The sequence below is a fragment of the Oryzias latipes genome, chromosome 10 (genome assembly GCF_053564925.1).
Source record: "Oryzias latipes strain Hd-rR chromosome 10, Olatipes_Hd-rR_3.1".
NCBI classification, from domain to species: Eukaryota; Metazoa; Chordata; class Actinopteri; order Beloniformes; family Adrianichthyidae; genus Oryzias; species Oryzias latipes.
In genome coordinates, this window is record NC_136246.1 from 14,582,785 (window position 1) to 14,601,466 (window position 18,682).

The 18,682-nt window shown below is 41.1% G+C and overlaps 1 protein-coding gene across 2 annotated transcripts in view; it reads left to right on the forward strand.

Annotated features, from left to right (window-relative positions):
• The window catches only part of kdrl (kinase insert domain receptor like), a 42,754-nt gene that overhangs the window by 8,742 nt on the left and 15,330 nt on the right, over positions 1 to 18,682 (forward strand). The window contains exons 4-21 of one of the 2 annotated variants that reach the window (XM_011479978.4): positions 623 to 747; positions 1,563 to 1,722; positions 1,802 to 1,938; positions 2,014 to 2,182; positions 2,410 to 2,536; positions 5,287 to 5,456; positions 7,125 to 7,281; positions 9,334 to 9,448; positions 11,992 to 12,100; positions 13,127 to 13,408; positions 13,570 to 13,716; positions 13,984 to 14,112; positions 15,047 to 15,153; positions 15,525 to 15,654; positions 15,953 to 16,057; positions 17,539 to 17,652; positions 17,800 to 17,888; positions 18,010 to 18,163. In XM_011479978.4, the coding sequence (XP_011478280.1) occupies positions 623 to 747; positions 1,563 to 1,722; positions 1,802 to 1,938; positions 2,014 to 2,182; positions 2,410 to 2,536; positions 5,287 to 5,456; positions 7,125 to 7,281; positions 9,334 to 9,448; positions 11,992 to 12,100; positions 13,127 to 13,408; positions 13,570 to 13,716; positions 13,984 to 14,112; positions 15,047 to 15,153; positions 15,525 to 15,654; positions 15,953 to 16,057; positions 17,539 to 17,652; positions 17,800 to 17,888; positions 18,010 to 18,163 (2,526 nt within the window). The remainder of the gene's footprint in view (positions 1 to 622; positions 748 to 1,562; positions 1,723 to 1,801; positions 1,939 to 2,013; positions 2,183 to 2,409; positions 2,537 to 5,286; positions 5,457 to 7,124; positions 7,282 to 9,333; positions 9,449 to 11,991; positions 12,101 to 13,126; positions 13,409 to 13,569; positions 13,717 to 13,983; positions 14,113 to 15,046; positions 15,154 to 15,524; positions 15,655 to 15,952; positions 16,058 to 17,538; positions 17,653 to 17,799; positions 17,889 to 18,009; positions 18,164 to 18,682) is intronic. The other variant, XM_020706464.3, reaches the window with a different exon arrangement.

Sequence of the window (18,682 nt, forward strand, 5' to 3'; positions counted from 1 at the left end):
ACACACGTTTTTGATATGAGTCCAATGAATAGTTGGGTTTATAAAAGTGGATTCATTTCATTTCCTTTCCTCTGGGATGTTGTTCCCAGTTTGGCTGGCTCTGCTGTGTTTAGTCTTGAACACTCTTTTCAAAGCCTTCAATCGTTTATTAGATTATGATCCACACTCACTTTTCAGATAACAGCTGCCTTCAACACACCAATGCTCGACCTCACACACATTTTGGGGTATTTGTGAAACAGTTAGGTTCCCACAGTTCTAGTTTGATGCTTGACTGCTTTGGAGCAGCAACCCTGAGATCTTAGCTTCAGCCATCCATTTTTCTTGTGAGGGGGGTCATGGGAGTCTGTCCCAGGAGGCTCTGGGTTAGAGTTGTACTCTCCCAACCTCGGCTTTGCATCTTACCGTCATCAGTTGTGTCTGGAGGACACTGTGCCATCTGCAGTAGTCAGTTACAGCATAATTTGACATGATTCATCCTCTCTCAAACTCTGGTAAACTGAACCTACACGTTCCTGAGGGTGTGAAAAAATAACAGAGGAAGATGGTGAAAAAAATAGCAGCACCCAAAAAGCCCTCAGGTGGCTACAGCTTGCTGACTTTTCTTTGAAACATCCCTCAGATCCCGATCAACCATTTGTGGAGAAAAACAGCACTACCTCCGTCCTGTTGAATTACAGGCACGAAAGCAGCCTTGTGATCCCCTGCCGCACCACCTCACCCAACACTTCTGTAACACTCACAGCGGTAAGGCCCTGCCCACACGTACACAAGCCTTCGTCTTTGGGGGCAGGATATTTATCCATCATTTGGAAAATTAATTGCTATAAATACCACAACAGGGCTTTCCTATTTGTCCTGGAAAGAAAATAAAGGGGTGCATCCAGCATGCGCTCAGAGGCCCTCTGGTTCTCACACCCTGCGTGTGGTAAAGCACTTTACCTCTTAAAACAGGAATAGGGCATGGGTGGCTACAATAGGGGAAGCTTAGGGAGTCGTAGTGTCTGCCTCCTGTATGAACAGGAAGGTCCTCTAGGAGTGCTTCTCTTAGAATAGACTCTGCGACTAAATATAATCCAGTTCTTACAAACAAGGAAATGCAGCAGAAGAATAGCACACAGTGTGTCCAAATACAGGAAACAACAGGTATCTCAGCACAAAGGGGAATGCAACTGAAAGAAATGCTGCTAAATGTCCATTTATCATAGGAACAAACCAGAACAAACACATCAGAGTCTGATGGCTTATCGACGAGTCAATCTTTGGCTCCCTTCATGCACTTTCCTTAGTTCTTCTGGAACAGAAACAAACAGTCAGTCATGTAGAGCCTGAAATGTCGCATGCTCTTTGGCATAAATGATTACAGGGGGGTCATGATCCCTTAAAAACAATAAAAGCTAATCAGACGTTCCCTCTAACAGATTTCTGTCCCCAGGTGAGCCTAGTAAAGCATGAGTTACAAATTAAATCAAGTTGAGTGCCTTCCTCTTCAGCTTGTTTGGTTCAGTGATCTGTGATGCACAACCTCGCTGAAAATACCGGCTTTGTCTTCATCGCTGCAGCTCCCAAATTTATCAAGGGATGTTGTTCAACAAATGGAATGGGACCCAAAGGTGGGCTTCAAGATTCGCTATGGTCCCTACAAAACATATTCACTGCTCACCTGTAACTCTGTCATCAAAGGACGCCACTTTAAGTTATTCTACATCCCAAAGAGGCTGAGTGAGTCCTGTTTTCTAGAATAGATTCAAATTTCAGTTCCTGCGCCCATTTCTCATTCTAACATGTCTTATTTTTGCAGGTTCTATGCTACAAAATGCAAAGATCACTCCAGATCGCGTCAAAGTGTTGATTGGGGACACCCTCACCATAAACTGTAGTGCGGAAACCTCTGCCAATGGAGTGATTGATTTTTCCTGGGATTACCCAAATAGGAATGTATGTTCAGTTCGACTGAAATGAAACTGCCAGAGATGCCTTCAGTTAAGTCTATGGTGTGGTCTTTGTTTTCAGAAAAAACACCAAACATATCCTTATCAGAACATCACTGGTAGCCTAAAGGTGATGAAGAAAAGCCTGCGGATTGAAAATGTTACCTTGGAGGACAGAGGAGTGTATCACTGCAAAGCTGAACTTGAACCCAGCAAACACTTGAATGTGTCTGCAAGAGTCTATGTCTTCGGTAAGCAGCCATCAGTGAGATTTTAACCCCCTTGTTGGAATTTATTTCCAGCTATGAAAAAAAATACTTGTGTTTTAACCTTAAAGTAGATGCTTAATTGACGTAATTTTGGAGCCGAAGTGGTTTGATACATATTTTCATCAATATGCATCAGGTGGTTAATATTTATTACATTTACATTTGAATGTCCACATTGATGTTTATAATGATAAATGTCTGTGTTGCAGAGCATCCATTCATAAACGTCTCCTACAAGCATGAACGTCCTGGTACAGTAGTAGTGAATGAAGGCAGGAAGAGGATTGTGCTTGAGCCCAAGGTCAACGCCGTGCCCAAGCCAGATGTGACGTTATGGTTTGTAAAGCCAAAATGCAATGTTTTATGTATATCTGTGGACGGATGGGACCAGATGCTGCAGTTTAGCCATTCAATATTCTTAGGTCTTGTCTGAAAGTGTTAGAGAAAAAGCTGTTTTGGCACCTTATAACTCACATCCCTAATACTAGAACAGATGTACTTTTAAAACAAATGCCAACAACACGTCAAAGTGGCCCTTCTGGCTTTTAGTCCAAAGGATGTAGTGTCTTTGGATTCCAAAAAATCAATTTTAAGTTTTTGATTCATTTAACCCCAAGACAGTGTTCTGCAACAGTATTTTCCAGATGTGTTCTTTAGCCCATGTTGTGATATTCATGACAGAATCTTGCCTGTTTTAATAAAAAGCTGCTTCAGGGCTCAGAGTTCACAAGCATCAGGAGATGGCTTTTGGCCTTGTGCCATAGACCTACACACAGAGATGGTAAATGGCATATACTTGTACAAAGCACTTTACAGTGACAGCCCCATTCACCCATTCATACACACATTCACACACTGATGAGGGCTCCGAGATGTCTTATATTCTTAAAATATGTCAATGAAGTTTAGTATGGATGGTAAACTATTTAGAATATGGATAGTTTTAGGAAGAATGTTCAGAATTGTCTTTCACATTTTGTGAACATGGTGGTGAACCTCTGACCATTTTTCATTCTAAAATCTGTTGTTTTGCACACAACTGTGTCACTGATCTGTTGCATGTCCCACTATCTTCCAGTCACAAAAAAATTGACTTGAGAGTTAATCTTTAGTTGAAATTGAATGACATGTGCAATGATTTGAATCTTGAGCCTTGGTAACAGTGCTAGTTTTATTATATACTTTTCTTTACAGCTTTTTCATTTCTTTGCTTTCTGCTCTAAACTATATATCCAAATAGCTTAAAGTTTTTACATTTACACTTTCTTTAGAAAATTTTAAATTACCGTAATTTCCGGACTACAAGCCGCTACTTTTTTCCTGCGCTCACAGCCCTGCGGCTTATTCTGTGACGCGGCTAATTTATGGATTTGATTGGCGGCCGCCATGTACGAACATTTGAGCTCAGTGAATGGTTTTGTATGCGCCTTCCACCACCAAGCAAAGGTCATCTTTTTAACACGCCTCTGAGCAGCCAAACAGCATGGACGTCACTTCAGGTCTTAGACACTTCAGTCATGGTTCAACAAAATGAAACACGCATGCCCGGCCGCATCCCAGAATCCTTTGGTGCCATTAGACCCAACGTGCACTTGATCGCCGCTACAATATGATAAAGCTTTCAAGTTAAAAGCAATCGTTAAAAGCAGCGTGAAAAAATCCCCCATCAGTAAATGGAAATGCCGGTCAGCTGCGTGACGGAGAGAACAGCGCATGCTCAGAAGTGTATTTACCTCTGAGTCATAGTGACTCGGCTGGCTGCACGTAAATATGTGTGAATAACATCAGCCTTTATTTTGTCGGGACACGACTGGAAACACAAATCCATTTGGTCGTTTTTACGGTTTCTGACTGAGCGGAATTTTGCATTGAAAAGCTCACAGCCACCATGTGAGCTTTTCGGATAGGAAGGGGAGACAAGGAGCCCGCTTGGCGAGCGCGGAGCGCAGAGGCGTCCGGGGAGCAACAAGTGTTTGTTGTGAAAGGAAGCTTCTGACGAACGCGCCGCGCTGAGGCGCGCGTATCGCGCTGAGGCGCGCGCTATTTTACTGATGTTTTTTAACCAGCCCCGTTAGTACCATAATGCTGCCGCGACACAAGTGGAAGGAGAGCTGTTCCTTTTCACCCCTCCATGCACTGCTGCTCCTTGCTCATTCTTAAACACGAACAACAGTGTGGCGAGCCGGGCGTTGGCCCCGCCTTTATCCCCTAAGACTCATGGGAAATGGGGGATCGCAGATGTAAATTTCCTCATCATAACTGAGGGATGTAATGTTGATTATATGGTTACTGTTAGTAATTTTATGTATGATACCTAGTTTGTCAATAAGTTAAAAAAAAAAAAAATAAATAAAATAAAAAAACCCATAACTGAGGAACTTGTGAACAGAATAGAGGTCCATGCTGTTTCAGATGTGGGTGTAATTAGATACATGAGCTTGAGACAAGGCCAGTACCTGCCCACAGTGTGGTAATGAGCCATGCACACTCTGGTAGTCAGGACGCGCTTTATCGAGGCAGCGGCTTGTATACTAATACGGCTTGTGTATGTACAAAAACATTTGAGCACGTTAAAATAGGAGGGTGCGGCTTGTAATTGGGTGCGCTTTATAGCCCGGAATTTACGGTATTTGTTTGTATTTGATTGTATTTAAAATCTTGTTTTGATCTTTTAAGTGTATTATAATGTTCAGTCCTCACAAAAAGAAACCCCAAGGTAGTATTTTGACGTAGATAAGTGAGAACAGCCTGCCAAGGCCGACTCTAGGATGACGTCATGAAATGGGTGACAACTACACAGAGAACAAGCTATTAGTGTCTCAGAGATCAAGACATCTTACTTCCGGGTTGGAAAAGAACTCAGGAAAATAACTAACATTTCCTTTAAAAAATTGTTCTTTTGTAAGCCAAAGGTGATATATTATCAAATACATGGATATTGTGTACCGTATTATAAAAGGCTTAAAAATGGCAGGGGAGAGGCCCTTTAATTTATTTTTTTTATTGCGTGCTTTGTATATTTCTGTATTTTTTATAGCATCGCAACTTTATTAGACTGTTATATCTCATTTTCTTTCAATTTTCAGGTATAAAGATGGGGTCCTCATTCAGAAGAATTCCACGTGTTACAAGATGTCAGATTATAGCTTGGCCATCAACGATGTGCAGCAGAAGCATGCTGGCATCTTCACTATAACTGTGGGCAGCAAACTGAAGGACTTGTACAGGAACCTCAGCTATACTCTGGTGGTTGAAGGTAACTTCTCATATGAAATGGGTTTAGAAGTGGCCAATGTAACAGAGATTAGCAAGCAGTTTATTGAGGCTACTCAAGAACGCAGGCTGCTGCTCTCTGTCCAGTTCACTGGACTGCAGGTAGCGGCACTAGTATGAGAGGAATTTGGGGGCTTGTTGACTGCAGGCCTGGACTGACGTAGCTGAGGCAGCTGTTGTTGATTATTGAGGCTCTTTTGAAGGGGCTTGGCGCAGTGTGTAAATGGCCTGAGCTTGATTGTGCACACAAACACTAGCCCCCATCCCTCAGTCCCTTACATTTATTTGCATCTTCACCATCATTTAAACATGCCCCATGCTATATGTTTACATCATATGAGGAGCAAGGAGTGAACATGCAATTCATCGTTCTTATGGCTCTAAAAGGAACACCATAGCCCTCAAAGGCTGTAAATGTAGTGCCATATTTGATAGAGACTGCCCTCCATTGAGGACAGAAAAAATGTTGTTTGCCATGGGGGGCAGCACAGTTTCTCACACCGCATTCTTTTAACTCTTTTTTTGGAATCCCACTAGCGTGCCAAAAAAGTGGAAAAATCAGACCTCTTGCTTGTATAAACTTTATTTATGACCCTTGACTGAGCTGCTTCACCCTCCTTTTATTTATTGGAACGACATAAGAAAAATAAAACACACACACAAGCAAAGTGAGGAGCGAGTTCTGGGATCAATTAAACCGCTATTTTGAGCTTTTGTTCATCATTGTTGTTTAGGGTTGTCACTTTATGAATGTGCGCCGAAGGATGGTGGTGTACGTCAGTGGGTTTAGTCACAGGCAGGTTCCTGCAGTTATGTGAGTGGTTTCAGATATTTGAGCTCCTTTAAAACACAGAGAATGGCTGAGTGATGTTGATGACCTTCGGAGTTGGCACAATTGTTATGGTCTGTTGTTCATTACGGCACACATGGCTGAGAAACTTAGCAACGGCGGCGCTACAGCAGGGTCACCGTTTGACCCTCAGCTAGACAGTCACCCTTCCATTCTTCTGCACAGCGTCTGAAGGACAAATGGATTTAGTGACAAGATTGTTTTCAAGTCACTCTATTACAGATGTCATCCCACACAAATTTAGATGCAAGGGCAAAAAAGCTATTGTGTTTTGTTGCTTGGGAGGAATAAATCTAGTCGATGAGCGTTTGTGTTTTTATGTACAGTGACCTGAAGTGCAAGTCAAATCACTAAACATTTTAATGATCACGACAATTAAAAAATTACATTACATTATATTTAAAAAAAATCCAGGACTAAGGCATAGTTCCAAAAGAAAAAAAGTGCAATTCCAAGAAAAATATAACAAAATTACAAGGTACTGTTTTAGAAAGAAAAGATGTTTCCAGAAAAATCAAAGTAAATGATTAAAAAATCACAAAATAAAAAAAACAACTGAGAAAGGTTTTATGGGGCATTACTGATGATGATGACTACTGTTCAGCAACCAGAAATTAGTTTGTGTTCTGAAATGTTCTTTTTTTAAGTTTTGGTTTCTGGCATTAAAAAAAAAATGTAATCCCATATTTTTTATTTATTTTGCTTTGTTTTATTATCTATGATATGTTTTTGCGTTAAGTGACTTGTTGATGTGTTTTGCACTTCAGGGCCACCGTATTTATGTGCTTGTCTCTTTTACAGTGAAACCAACTATTTCAGAGGCAGAACTCACCACCATGAACGTGCAGCCCTACAAGTCTGGAAAGCAGCACAAGCTAACCTGCACTTCCTATGCACACCCACTGCCAAACATCACATGGCGGTGGCAGCCTTGTCATGAAGACCCAACGCTTAAATAGTGAGTTAAAAAAATCTGTTCATTTTATTTCCATTAATGCTGTAGTATAATCTTACAGTTTCAATTTGCCAATATTACGATGCAACTGTGGCTTATTTTTTGGGTTTTATACTGGTTTCAGTGCTTCCAATGACAAGTCAAGTTAAGTTTGCCTTTACATGCTCAAATCAGGCTTCAATCACACTCTGCAAAGCACATTTTCTCAGGTTGCTATTTACTTGAACAAGATGGAAAGTGCCTGCAGAAAACTGAAAGCAGTCTGGAAAGTGCCTACTATAAATGAATATTAGGAATACCTAAACTTGTAAGAACCAACCTAAAACAAAAAAAAAATTATATAAACATAAAGACATCCTGATTACTTTTTAAAGAAAATGCATTCTTTAAAAAGTAAAAACATCCTGATTACTTTTTAAAGAAAATGCATTGATTCTCCTTTCCTTAAGCCTTTTAATGGTATACTACATCCATATATATGATTATACATTACCTCCGCACACCGAAGAACACATTTTATGTTAAAAATAGTTATTTTCACAGCTAATTTTCTTATGCGGAAGTAAGACTTCTTGATCTCTGATGCACCAACTTTTGCTCCGTGTGGGTGGCGCCCATTTCATGACGTCAACCTAGAGCCGGCCTCGGCAGCCTGTCTGCGTATCATAACCTGCACCTTCAGGTTATTCAATTTTAGTTTGTTTTATTTAAAAAGTACCCCATTAAAATTATTGATTTTTTAATGTTTATTGAAAAAAATGAGTCATTCTAATCCGCTGATGAAAAATTGTTCTTCCGATTTTTTACAGCCTAAGTAATAACATCAAGTATAAACTCTGATTTATGTTGCGAAGCGGCATCCCACAATAAATATGCTATTATGGGAAACAAAACTGCCAGTCTGACCCAGGAAACCAGTTTTTCTCTGACTCACTGCTTCTGTTTTAGACCCCTGATATTTAAAACAAAAAGAAGCACCCCCAGAGAAACGCCCTCTCACTTGCGGTCAGCGGCTCTGCAGAGATATATTAATCTCTGATTCCCAGTGCAGTTACAGTCTGAACAGACTGGAGTGACTGCATGACTGATGGCCTGGAAGTGAACCAACTTGGAGAAGGAATATTGAGACAGAAGACATGCGAGCTGCAAAGATCAGAAAAACAATGGATCATTAGACTGAGCTTATCAGGCTAAGAATCCATTAAAAGAGAAACAACATTGTGAACTGAATTCTGTTGTATTGTTTGATGCCTTTCATGCGTTATTTTTTCATCAAGCTGTAATGGAGAAGAATGTGCTTTTACTAGATGCATCGTAGATAAAAGCAGAGTTCAAAGCAAATACTTCTGCAGACCCACAGATAATCAATGCTGGCAGCAAGAACAGTGGCTGTGCTGTAGCAGGCAGCTAATGAGACCTAGGAACAGCTATAGCCTGCTGGGAGGCCAATTGTGTAAAATGTTGTTGTTTTTTTTGTACTGGCCTTATCCTGCAAAGTGCGTGTCACTGTTTGTTCAAAAAAGAGCCCCTCAAGATCATATCTCATCGCTATCTTGTGGAGTTTGGACAGGACTGGGAAGCTGGGAGGGTTTGAGGGGTGACGGAGGCTTCCAGGGCTGGACATAAAATAGGGCTAATAGTTGAGGTGGCAGAAATACGAGAATGTCTTTATCACTAGGTTGAGAAGTTATCAGCTGCCCCTTGTTGACCATCAAGGTCTTACATCAACCTTATCTCTTCTGGCCAGAGTGTGTGCTTAAGAGGGTGTGGGGAGGGGGTTCCTGTAAGATGTGATGCACGGCCTTTCCTGTCGCTGCTGCTGTTTCCTCCTTTGCTTCTCCTCTCATCAAGCTGATTGTTCGCCATGCTGGCTTTTGGCGTGGGGGGAGGGGGGGTACCTGGATCACTAGATTTTATTTCTGGTCGAGTTCGATAGCAAGTTTACAGTATTGATTGTCTGATGTCTACAACATTTCTTTTCAAAGCAGCCAAATTTGTCAGTGCAGCCATTCGTTTTGCTGGTTTTCCTATAAGTCTTTTTTTATGCTTCTGCAGTTGCTTGAGTTACACCGAACCAATCATGGTCAACACGGATAAACAAGGAAACTATTCCAGAAATTGGATCAAAAACATAAATGCGATGGTTGAAGAGGTGGAAGGTAAAAACAAGGTATGTAAATCAATTAATTCATGCAAAAAAACAAAACATGAATGACTCATTGTTGTGGGTTATATTCATTTTGGTTCTGGCAAACACCATTGCCAATCAAAACTTGTAATAAATGTAGATTTGGTCATTTAAAAAAATGAGACACTGAGCAAATTGAAAGTGCTTACACCATGTAACTGTCTCAGCAGCACAAAGTGCACTTTCAGAGACAGCCTCTTGTTGCCTCTCCTCACCAACTTCAAGCAGAACAACACAGACTTTTAACTTTGATCCCCCTGATGCATGGTTGGAAGACATTTAGTTTGGACTGCATGCAAGTTCCCCATCGCTTGTAAGCAGTCACACTCAAACATTTCAGTTATTTTTCTCATGCACTGTGCACAAAAACAGTCTTTCTGGGAGAGGATAAGATCCCAGCGTCTCGCCTCAGAACACCAAACTTCCCGTTGGCTGTCTGCTCCCCTGTGCTCCTTCCCCACCAGAGCAAGCCCAGCCGTGCCACTTTGGTTTTATCCTTTTACAAAAGCCTCTGTGCAGACAACAAGGCCTCTAGTAGAAGAAGGACTTTAAGGCACTCATAACTGCCAGAGACCATTAACTTTATTGGAGTAAAATGTCCCCTACATTCCTTTTATATGGAGAAAAACAACACATCATACAACTGCAACTTTATATTTTTCTCTTTTTTTTTCATAAAACACCTTGTCAATGTTTGTGTTTTATTAAAATGTTGCTTTTCTGCAAGTCACCACTGAAACACCAGTGTGTGATCTCCAATTAAAGACACATTGCCATGTAAAACCAGAACACCCATCACAGCGGGAAAACTGTATACACGAGTTCAAATGTCCTGGGGAAGTCTGTAATAAAATTGTTAACCCCAAACATAATTAAGAGCAGCCCTCTGCTGCCCTGCCTCAGTCTGTCTGCAGGATTAGGTTCATCGAGCCGGCTGGCAGGCTGGCTCAAATTAAGGTTTGAATTAACCGCTAATCTTTGTGTTAAAATTCAAATAAACTTCTAAATGTATTATGCGCTCACTCAGAGAGAGTGAATTCTGACATTTTCACGGGACATCAGTGTCTGACATAAGTATGAGGAACTTCTTATTTACAGGTTCTTGTGGCTGGTCCTGGTGTTTTATGGGGGTAAGGACTAAGGGTCAATGATAACAAGCAGCCTTTTAAAAGACGGGGGATTTGTTGGAAGCAAATTCCTTTCTGTCACCCCACATAAATCGTTTTGGCCCATGAATAAGAACACGGTGAGGGCCAAGCCTCTGAGAAGCTCTCCATGAGACCCGGTGGAGGGGCAGAATGGCCTGGGTCAGTGTGCAAGGAAAACATGGGAGGGCTGCATGGGCAGAACAGGTCACAGTGCGTCTGGTCAGGTCAGCCCTTCAGCAGTGAGCCCAGTGACTGCTTTCAATCTTAAGTTACATGAGAGTGAGTTGTAGCTGTAATTTAATACTCTTTCATCGTGTTTTGACAGATGACATATCAACATGGACTGCAGACCTATTTTACAGCCTATCGACACACCAAAGCAGACCCTACATCATAGACTCCCTGTCAAATAGCTGAACATCCCATAACTAAAACGATGCAATTAACCCCAAACCCCAAAAGTTCCACTCCGAAATTCTCTTGATCTATTGTAAATGTGTTACCAGTGGTCTTTTAATTATAATGATGCCATTTTTAGCCAAAATAAAAAACCTGTGTCGTTTTATAGAGCATAGTTTCTGCAGAACGGCAGGAGTTCATTTGAAATTCACCTATGAGTTGTGGACAGGATCACTGGTGGGGAGTAAGCCTGTATTAATTTCCCATGATCCCTTTGTTAACGCTCTCTCCCGCTAGCTGACAGCCCCTCACAACCCCAAGCTAGCACTCTCAGTGCAAAAAAATGGCGAGCAATATGGGAGCTGTCCAGCCGTACAGTTCGGAGTCAGATTCCAGCTCAGACAAAGATAACAAAGAAGGAGATGGATCTAGTTGTCTAAAGTGGGTGCACTGATATGAAGCAGAGCGGGGAGCTTGTGGCTTGCTGATTATAGCTTTAACGTAACAACCACAAACTTTTTCTGTCAGCATTTTTCGTCTGCTCCTGATTCACAACAATTTGAATAAAGAAATACTCTGAAATGCAAATTTAATCTCACTTTTCTGTCCATATGTTAAAAACACCAGAAAACTATTTTCATTGATATGGGTCATTCATTTTCGCAATCCAAAATTCTCACCCCAATTTACCTCTTCAAATTAACATGTGTTTTTGAAAATCTGGTATGTTAGTAGAGCTCTTGACTTGTGTGAAGGACATTTTCTTGGCTGAAAAACACCATATCTAGCTCTAGATGTTGTCATATACAGGTCAAGAAAAGGGGACAATAACACATCTCAGATGCAGAGCAGGCCTTGCACCTGCTAACCATAAACTCAGTACTATGATTGCAAATCACAAAAGAACCAAAGTGAATATGAGGTTTTTTTGATTAGCAGGCATCTCTTAAAGCTATTAACTGATACCAACTGTTTTAGACGGTGAGCACACTGGTGATTGAGGATGCTCGTGTGTCGGGGAATTACTCCTGCGTGGCTCAGAATGAGGACGGCATGAGCACCATGATAGTACCTTTCTTCGTTGGTGGTGAGTATAGCATCGGAGCTCCTCCGACGGTCATGAATTATTGGGCATTTTAGTCGAAGGATCTCGCATAATTAGCATCACTCTGACTGCAAATCAAGTCTTGCTCTGTGCTGGATTATTTCAAATCAGCTACAGTGCTGTCTGTAACGAACAGCACAAGCAAGGAAGGAATGTGCAGATTGTGTTGTGCAATGAAGAGACCAGAGGGGGGCATTAATTGAAAACATCTCCCAGTGTAGCTGCACGACTTCAGGGCGGAAGTGAGGAGAATATGTCCTGAGCCATATGGTGGGCTGTAATGGCACGCGTTTAAATAAAAAGCTATGAACAACTGCAGTTAGATGCTTGTCCTCTAGTTTGCAGTGACAATTGACTTTCATGTGCACCTGAGCATTTCCAAGTGTTCTCAAAATGATTAGACAGATATGTAAGAACGGCAGAGATGAGGTATTGTTGCACATACGGAGCTCAGCTCACTGCAATAAAGGTGAAGGACTGCTTGGACAGATGTGTGTGTAGGGGGGTGGGGGGAATTTAGGGTGTAGATGAACCTTTTTAAAGATGGAATGCCAAGTACTATAAAATATTCTCCCACAGTTATAGAATTCCCTGGACAAAAGGGATTCTTCCAAAGGTGAGAACGAAGGACAGGGATGGAATGCTGCGAGAGAGAAAAGGGCACAATTGTAATAACAGCTGTCTTCTCTTACGGAACAGAGAATGCTTTCCAGCAAACTGAATAAACAAGCACAGTCTGCTTCCCTCGGGTCACATACTCAGCCTCGCTCCAGTTGAATGAAGGCGGAATCACTGTCAGCAGTGTCGTCCGCCAACATGCTTCCAATTAATAGTGATGAAACAGGAAATAACTGGAATGATGGCATTCCTGCTCTTCTGACGCAAAGTTTACATATTAAAACTATTGTAAAATATCAGGTGAACGCATGTGAAACAGATGTTGATCACACAATTTAGCTACAGAGGACATAAATGTTCCAGAAAATAATTCCACAATCTTTTTCAAAGATCACCAGGAAGTCACTGTCGAACCCCAGACAGCAATAGAGGGCGATGACGTCATACTGACCTGTTGGGCAACCCGCTACCTTTACACCGACCTGCAGTGGCTGGATTCCAGGAATCAAGTGATCACCTCAGATGTCTCTAGCCTTCAGCTGAGCCACTACTCTATATCACTCTCCCTCCATCTGCACAACGTGTCCCAAAACAGCACCGCGGGTTTTAAGTGCCGAGCCTCTAACCTCTACAAGAGGGTTGACATCAAGACAGCTAGGCTAATCGTGGAAGGTATGTTAGACAAAGAAACACTTACACTTCTGCTCTGCCTAAAAAAACTTACAGCAACATTTTTTGTCAATTGCATCTCCTGAGAATGCAAATATTGAGGCTTTCTCTCAAATGCTGTGCGAACAACACAAATGGAAAGTTTTTTATTTTGCATTGTGCAGAGAGAAAACGGCCATGGCTCAGTCAGAATCTGACAAATCAAGACGTGAACAGCAGCAGCACCCTAGTTATGGCCTGCTATGCTTTGGGAGTTCCTCGTCCCCACATCTTGTGGTACAAGAATGGTGTCCTAGTGGAGGAGAGCCCAGGTAACCACAAGAATACCATTTTCGTAACACTGACACTATAAAACCAACCTTTTCTTTAAAAGAATATTTGAAGTTTTGATTCCTGTTTACTTCAGAATATGTTTTAAAAACTCACATGGTGAACTTGTACTAAAAACTGTGTTTCTAGCTTATTTTACTGAAATAAAACTCTACACTGAATTTAATAAACTACGAACTGAAAAATAAGAATTCATATGTTTCGTATTTTGCACACTTGAAATGAACTTGAAAGTTTTTTGATTGAAGGTGTCACCCTGGAAGAAGACGGCACTTTGGTCATAGAAAGGGTGAAGAAAGAAGATGAGGGGCTCTACGAGTGTGTTGCCCAAAATATTGAGGGCTTCGCCAAAACAAGCGCTGTGGTCACAGTGCTCGGTGAGTTAGACATCCAACTCAATTTCAGACCTGAAAAAACAAAGTTTTATAAAATAATTAGATGGTCATTTCCTTGACTTTGTCCTTAGTAGACCCAGAACAACCCAAAAACTTCCATTCACTTCTGAATCCAAGAAGATACAAACATTTATAGCCAAATCTAGAGATAGGATTTAGAGAAATGGAATTAATCTGCAGTCTAACGTATCAGAAAGCAGGGGAATCTATGGACCTAATTACTGTGAAGCTGTAGTATGGCATTATGGCAGGAGCTGGAAGTGGAGTAGAAAATAAAAATTCCAAAAGAAGACGTCAAGTTAAAAACCAAAACATTTTGTGTAATACTTTCATGTTCTGCACTGGTTTCTAGTTTTGAGGTTTGTGTGAATCTCCAGAAAAAACACAAAGGTCCTTGTGGAGCTTTACTTTCCTGTCATCACTATAAACATCTCTGTGGTGACTTCACCAAAAAAAAAAACTGTTGAGCCGAGCCTTCAGGAATGCCACAGAATTCCTCTTTGAATTTTATGATCCTGGTTTTGGCCAAGGGCTGCTAATGTGCAGGACGTAACCTCTGTCAAGTGTTAAGTGGATGATTAATGATTCCCAGAAAAGTAACGGTGGCAGCAGGGCACTGAAAAGGAAAAAAATACGAAGAGCTTTAAATATTTGTGAAACAGAACGTCTTTGGGTATAAAATGAAATGTGAATGAGCCTTATTTATGAGTGGAAACTTATTTCATTTATCAATGGCTTTATGTTTGTACTTTGGAGGTTAAATAGCAATAAGTTTGCATGCATGTTTAAAGCTAATTTAAAATACAAGTGCTTTTCCTTTAATCACCAAATTCTTCCGTGTAACAAAATGAGATCAGGAGAAACCCAAAGAGTCTTGAGGATCAGACAGTTTACAGGAGGTTTTTTTTCCTTCCAGGGGAAGACGGAAAGCCAAACATTGAAGTCATCATTTTGGTGTGTACTGGAGCTGCTGCCACGTTCCTCTGGCTCATGCTGATCCTCTTCATTCGAAAGCTAAGGAAGGTAGGGCTTAGCCTCTCTTTATTTGTTTCTTGGAAATCCTGTGAGGCTGATGTTAGTAATGACACAGCATTTTTACAATTCTGCTGTTCCTTTTCTTAATAACAAGGAATTCAGCTGACGAGAATGAGTAATTCGTGCATGTTTAGCTGGCATTCAGGACTATTTCCGAATGTGTGACTTAAAAGAAAGAACATTATGTACTCAAACTAAAAAAGGGGCATGTTTCTGCTTTTTTGCTGACTTTTTGGTGAAAAAACTGCACCTCGTCATTTTTGCTTCCTTACTAAAATAACTGAAAGTTCAAGTTTTCTTGAGCTCATAGGGGAAAGGATGTATCATAAAATTGACTTTGTTTTATGAATGTACACCAGCAGCCAGCACACTACAAGATGGGTCCGTCCATCATCATTGATCCTGATGAGTATCCCCTCAACGAGCAGGACGACCTCCTCCAGTACGACAGCAGCAAGTGGGAGTTTCCCCGGGACCGCCTTCGGCTAGGTGATGCATACCTGTCATTTCATGGGGAAAAAAACTTCAAATAAAAACCAAACCTCTATTTAACCTATGGAACAACAATATAAAAAATAAACCTCTGGGAATCTTAAAAACGTTAGTATGATTTGCATCGTTTAAATTATCCAAGCAAAACTTTAACTTCCACATTTGAAGGCAAGACAACATAGTGGGTACCAGGTTTTTTACTTCCTCTAACTTGTTTCTTCAATGTAATGGAAATGGTGACTGTTCTGCGTCATTTTACCTGCTCATCTTAACGATCATCTTCTGCCTTTGTCAGGAAAAACTCTTGGCCACGGAGCTTTTGGAAAGGTGGTTGAGGCCTCTGCGTTTGGAATCGACAAGCTCTCAACCTGCAAGACTGTTGCAGTTAAAATGCTCAAAGGTGGGATCTCCAAATGCAGAAAAAAAGCAATAATCTTGACCTCTGAAAATTCTGATTATTCTTCCCTCATTCATTTTTTCTACGTAACTCCTGCTTTTTAGTGTTAACAATGCCAATTTTTTAAATTTTCACAATCCGTTAAAAGGACTATTTTGTAACCATCAAAAATCAATATTGACAAATCAAAATTCAACACAACAAAGTAGCCATAAACAAGACACTTTAAATATGCGAGCTATTGCGTGCTGCTCTTTAGAAAACTGGTTTAAACCAGAGGTTTAATGGCAGTAAAGGCTGTTGCTTCACCACTAAAATAAACTTTCTAAAGATTGAAGTTCCCTTTTTGCAAGTCTAGCTGCTGATTTAACTCTATCTCACTTATTACTAATGTTTCCAAATAAAGATGAAAGCATTCAAAGAAACTGTAGCTCCCAGTTTCATCTTTCTGTCACTGCATGAAACAGAGGATCACACTCTCGCTGTTTGTTTCTGAAACTCAAACTACATAGAATAAAGAGTATTGTTGTCATTCAGACCTTTTTTTCATAAACATAGTTGGAAAAGAGAGGAACTTTTTAATATTTTTAATCAGTGGCTCAGGTGGTTGAGCAGGTCGTCCAATGATTGAAGGGTTGGCGGTTCGATTCCCCGCTCCCACCAGCCAAATGTTGTTGTGCCCTTGGGCAAGACACTTCACCCTCCTTGCCTCCAGTGTGGCTCCACTGGCGTGTGCATGTGTATGAATGATCCCTGTGATGGTCAGAGGGGCTGTAAGCGCGAACTGGCAGCCACGCCTCTGTCAGTCTGCCCCAGGGTAGCTGTGGCTACATCAGTAGTTACCATCACCCAGTATGAATGAGGAGTGAATGAATAATGGACACAATGTAAGTGCTTTGAGCGTCTGGAAAAGCACAGATAAATCTAATCCATTATTATTATTATTATTATTATTATTATTATTATTATTATCTTCATCATTAACAATTGTGATGATGACAAACTGATTTATCTTGTAAAGTCAGTCATTTCCTTTTTTTCCCCATGAACTCCTTTCAATTAAATCCCATTTTTTATGTTAAAAATGTTATTTTAAAGATTTATCACAAGGTCTTTCAGAATCCTCAAATAAAATAAATAGATTATTAGTTATCTATTGTGCCATCAAGCTGCATCATTTGCAGGATTTCCTTTTTTTTACAGATTAATGAACAACCTCTGCTTCAGAAACTTTTCACTCAGCTCCAAAAAGGGGAAACTGTGACGCTAGTGTACGGATGAAACACGAAAGTGCATAAGAAAAACCTCTATTTTAAGATTTACTCTTCTGCAGTTATAACAAATATTAGTTTAAATTAGTTAATCTGGTCTGGTAATATTTAAGTCTGGGTATTATAGATGCCAAAACATTGTTTAAAAAACTTAAAGGAAGGCATTTTTAAGGGAATTCAGAGAATGTGCTGAACTGCGGTATCTTGTTGCAGGAGGTGCTACATCAAACGAACGAAAGGCTCTGATGTCAGAGTTAAAGATCCTGATCCACATTGGTCATCATCTCAATGTGGTCAACCTGCTGGGAGCCTGCACCAAACCTGGAGGTGAGCTTTAATGCTGCTGAAGAGGATGGGACAATGCATGATTTAAGTGATGTTGGGGGGACTTGAAAAAGGTTAAATCTCATACATGGATGTTAGGATTGAACTATTACCTACAGCAGGAATAACTGCATTATTCTGTCCTCACAGGGCCACTGATGATGATCGTGGAGTTCTGCAAATATGGCAACCTATCTAACCATTTAAGAAGCAAGAGAGACGATTTTCTTGTTTACAAGGTGGGCTTAATGATGTAGAAGTTATGTAATTGTTCCTTTTAGGCAGATTAGCTTTCTTTTAAGTTGTGAAAAGCTTTTTTCTTGTGCGCTGTGCTTCATCGTGATCTGTGTGACTGAACAGAGCCCAGACGGTAAAGTGGTGTCAGCAGGGTCAGGCTGTGAGCTGAGCGAGCTGATGAAGCGCCGCCTGGAGAGCGTGGCCAGCACCGGAAGTTCAGCCAGCTCTGGCTTCATCGAAGATAAGAGCTACTGCGACTCTGAGGAAGAGGAAGAAGGTAAAGGCCAAGCACGTCTTGCTTCCTTTCAACCCCCGCACTCTTGCCCCTCTCTTTTTTGGCTGGGAACAAACACTCCCTGCAGATTGTTTTCAAGTCTGATGGGACGTTTCCTCCCCCTGCTCAGCAGTACAATCGCTGCAGCAGGAGCCACTGTCACCCACAGAGTCTGGGGAGGCGGCTGTTTGTTTCCTGTCCTGACCCGCGCCGGGCTCTGCTCTCTGGCTTATGCTTAGCCCATTAGCCACTCCGTTTCTGATGTGTTATTTCTGGTTTGATTAGCTGTTTACTCAGGTGGGGAAGTGGAAGGACTCCTTGTGAGTTCCTTCGCATACTGCGCACATCATCACACATTTCTTTTGCATAATAAAGGGACGTATTTTTTTCTTCTCCCTCCCGGCGGATGTTTTAAAGACAGAGGATGAAGGAAAGATGTCTAAAACAGGGTTTTTTTTCTTCGCACTGTCTTGTGGGACGTTTGCAGTCGTTCCACAAGAATTCTCTGATTTATCTGGCAGG